This window comes from Aptenodytes forsteri, unplaced genomic scaffold (assembly GCF_000699145.1).
Source record: "Aptenodytes forsteri isolate BGI_AS27 unplaced genomic scaffold, ASM69914v1 Scaffold167, whole genome shotgun sequence".
In the NCBI taxonomy this organism is placed as follows: domain Eukaryota; kingdom Metazoa; phylum Chordata; class Aves; order Sphenisciformes; family Spheniscidae; genus Aptenodytes; species Aptenodytes forsteri.
Window position 1 is genome coordinate 2089071 of NW_008795926.1, and position 2585 is coordinate 2091655.

At 42.1% G+C, this 2585-nt stretch overlaps 1 protein-coding gene across 1 annotated transcript in view; it reads left to right on the forward strand.

Moving 5' to 3' along the window:
- The window catches only part of B4GALT1 (beta-1,4-galactosyltransferase 1), a 15466-nt gene extending 13768 nt beyond the window's left edge, over positions 1-1698 (forward strand). The window contains exons 5-6 of the mRNA XM_009285062.1: positions 99-203; positions 826-1698. Coding sequence (XP_009283337.1) covers positions 99-203; positions 826-961 — 241 coding nt within the window. The 3' untranslated portion in view covers positions 962-1698. The remainder of the gene's footprint in view (positions 1-98; positions 204-825) is intronic.
- Positions 1699-2585: the final 887 nt, after the last annotated feature.

A 2585-nucleotide genomic window follows, 5' to 3' on the forward strand; every position in this document is an offset into this window, starting at 1 on the left:
GCAAAACCCCCCAAACCAATAGTCATTTGTGGAAGGTGTGGCAGAGTATCCCACATCCATTGCCTGTCACGGGTGTTTAAGGTACTTGCTTTTTACAGGCTGGTGTTTAAAGGCATGGGGATATCCCGTCCGGATGCCATCATTGGGAAGTGCAGAATGATTCGGCATTCCCGGGACCGGAAGAACGAACCCAACCCCGAGAGGTGCGTCTCCCCCCAGTCCCGCAGCAGATTCAAGGGGCACCTCCCGCCCATGCTGCTCCAGCTGCTGGGCTTTCTCTTTGCCGTGCAAAAAGCCAGATGGCAGAAAGCCTGCGGCCATCTCCTCCCTTGCCCACCTCTCTGCTCCCTGCGCTATAAGCTGCCCCCTTCCCCTCACCAGTTTATTAGCTTATTACTGACCTTTTCCCCAAGATTTCACAACGGCATGAACACCTCTTGCCTCTTTTTTTTTTTTTTCTTCCCCCTTAAACACAGCAAATTAAGCTCTCAACAATTGTTTTCAGCTTGTCTTTGGCATATAAGACCTGTGCTCTAGTGCAGAGCTCGAAAAGGACCTGTGTGATTTAAAAGCTTGGCTGCTTTTTCCTGCCTAAAATTTCACCCCATATGCCTTTGCCCACTGCTCAGGCTGGCCAAATCTAGGAGTTTATGGGACCTATACTGATTCTCAGGTTGTTCTTAAAACACCAGAGATGCCACCTGAGAGGCTATAAAAACATCATGCGAAATTCAGGTTGTTTAAACTTTTTTTTTTCCTTTTTTTCCTTTCTTTCCTTCTTTCTTTCTTTGTGTTTTTTGTTTGTTTTTTTTTTCCCTTCCGCAGGTTTGACCGAATTGCTCACACAAGGGAGACAATGAGCTCTGACGGCTTAAATACACTATCTTACAAGGTGTTAAGAACTGACAAGTACCCTCTGTATACAAAGATCACAGTGGATATTGGCTCGCCAAACAGCTAACATCACAGACACAAGAGAGACCTTGCCTATGTTGCCCAAGACATCTGGCCTCACTGATGCTTTCTATCTGCTGGTTTTATAACAGTTGCAATGAACCAAAAAAAAGGGCCTCTTTTGGCATGCCAAAGCGTCTCCAAATTGGTTGGACAAGTGCTTTTTTCTTTTTTTTTTTAAATTCCAAACTTGACTTTACACAACTTTCTAGCTCTCATTGTTTTGTAAGTCCAGAAGCTGTACATAAGAGTTGTAAATATTTACTTTGCCAGAAAATGTTGAATCTGATCTATTTGCTGCAGTCCTCCCCATGTTGAGTTAATTGCTGGACCCAAATGTTACTGATTACAACTGTGATGCATCAGCAATTACTGCCCATGATATTTTGATATTTTAAATGAGGTGGATGGAAACATTCTTTTTAATTAATTCCTGGTTTTACTTTATGAAGGACTGTAAAATGCTGCTAAAATTGTACAAGTTTACGCTTTGCATTAGATTTTTTTTTTTAATGGAGACAATATAACCCTATTTTTTTCTCATAGTGACCAAAACAAACATCTTCTCTGTGTGCAGAGCAAGTGTTGAACGATCAAGTCTGGATTCAGTGAATGTCATTATTTCGTTTAGTCTCAAAGGAGGCTTTGAATGAGTTGAGTCAGAGTTTGCCAGAATTTGCCAGTTGAGCTCTCTGCATAGGGTGGGAGCTACACAGATGGCATCTGCAAAAACCACTGGCTTCAGATAACCTTACTTCTGGATGTGGTAGTGACTTTTTGCCTCAGCACACCACCACCTGTGGGAGGTGGAGGGGGGTGGTTTTGGTTTTTTTCCTGAAATAAAGATGAATGAATTTAATTGTGTGATGAAATTATGGCCTTAAAATTTGCTGACACTTGTTAACAGTGGTAGAAAGTTACCACACTATTTAAACATTGTCTGAAGCTTCCTAAAACCAAAATTTTTCTTGTAAGGTCATGCATAAAACTTGAATTCACTTATTACTTTTGTTGTTGTTGTAACATTTTAATAACTTCTTAAAATAATTTGTATATCATAAGCAGTATATTTAATACCAGATTAAACTAGGGTGCAGCATAATAGGATATGATTCAAGGCCTCCTTTATCTTCAGACTAGTAGGCTTTTTATGTGCGTCATTATATATAAGCCATGTATTATATTTGCTCTGTGTATTTGTCCATGAAATCTCCTGCAGTGCTGAGATATTCACAGCAGGTCTGACATCCAATAGATTTTTCTTTGCCCTGTTGCCTTTGCAAAGCCTGTTTCCTCTATTGGGGAAACTCCCTTCCAATTTTCTCAGGCTTTGAGGGACACGCACGTTTTGGAGTACTACTTTTTGTCAGTGCATCAGGGCACCACCTGTACAGACACCCCGCTTCTCCTTCCCGTGACTGTATGAAAGCCTCAAGCGCTGACACCCTCAGAGCTGGTTTAAGTGATTTAAAGCTCTCAGCCAGAACTGAGAACTGAATTCCTTCTGGTGAGTACTTTGCCGCCAGCTCTGACCACAGCAATTTGCACTTCCTTGGCCTGTGCTGAAGACTGTTGAAATCAGGGACGCTCGTTGTATTGGGGATCATCTTCAGCACTGCCTCTTCCCCCCC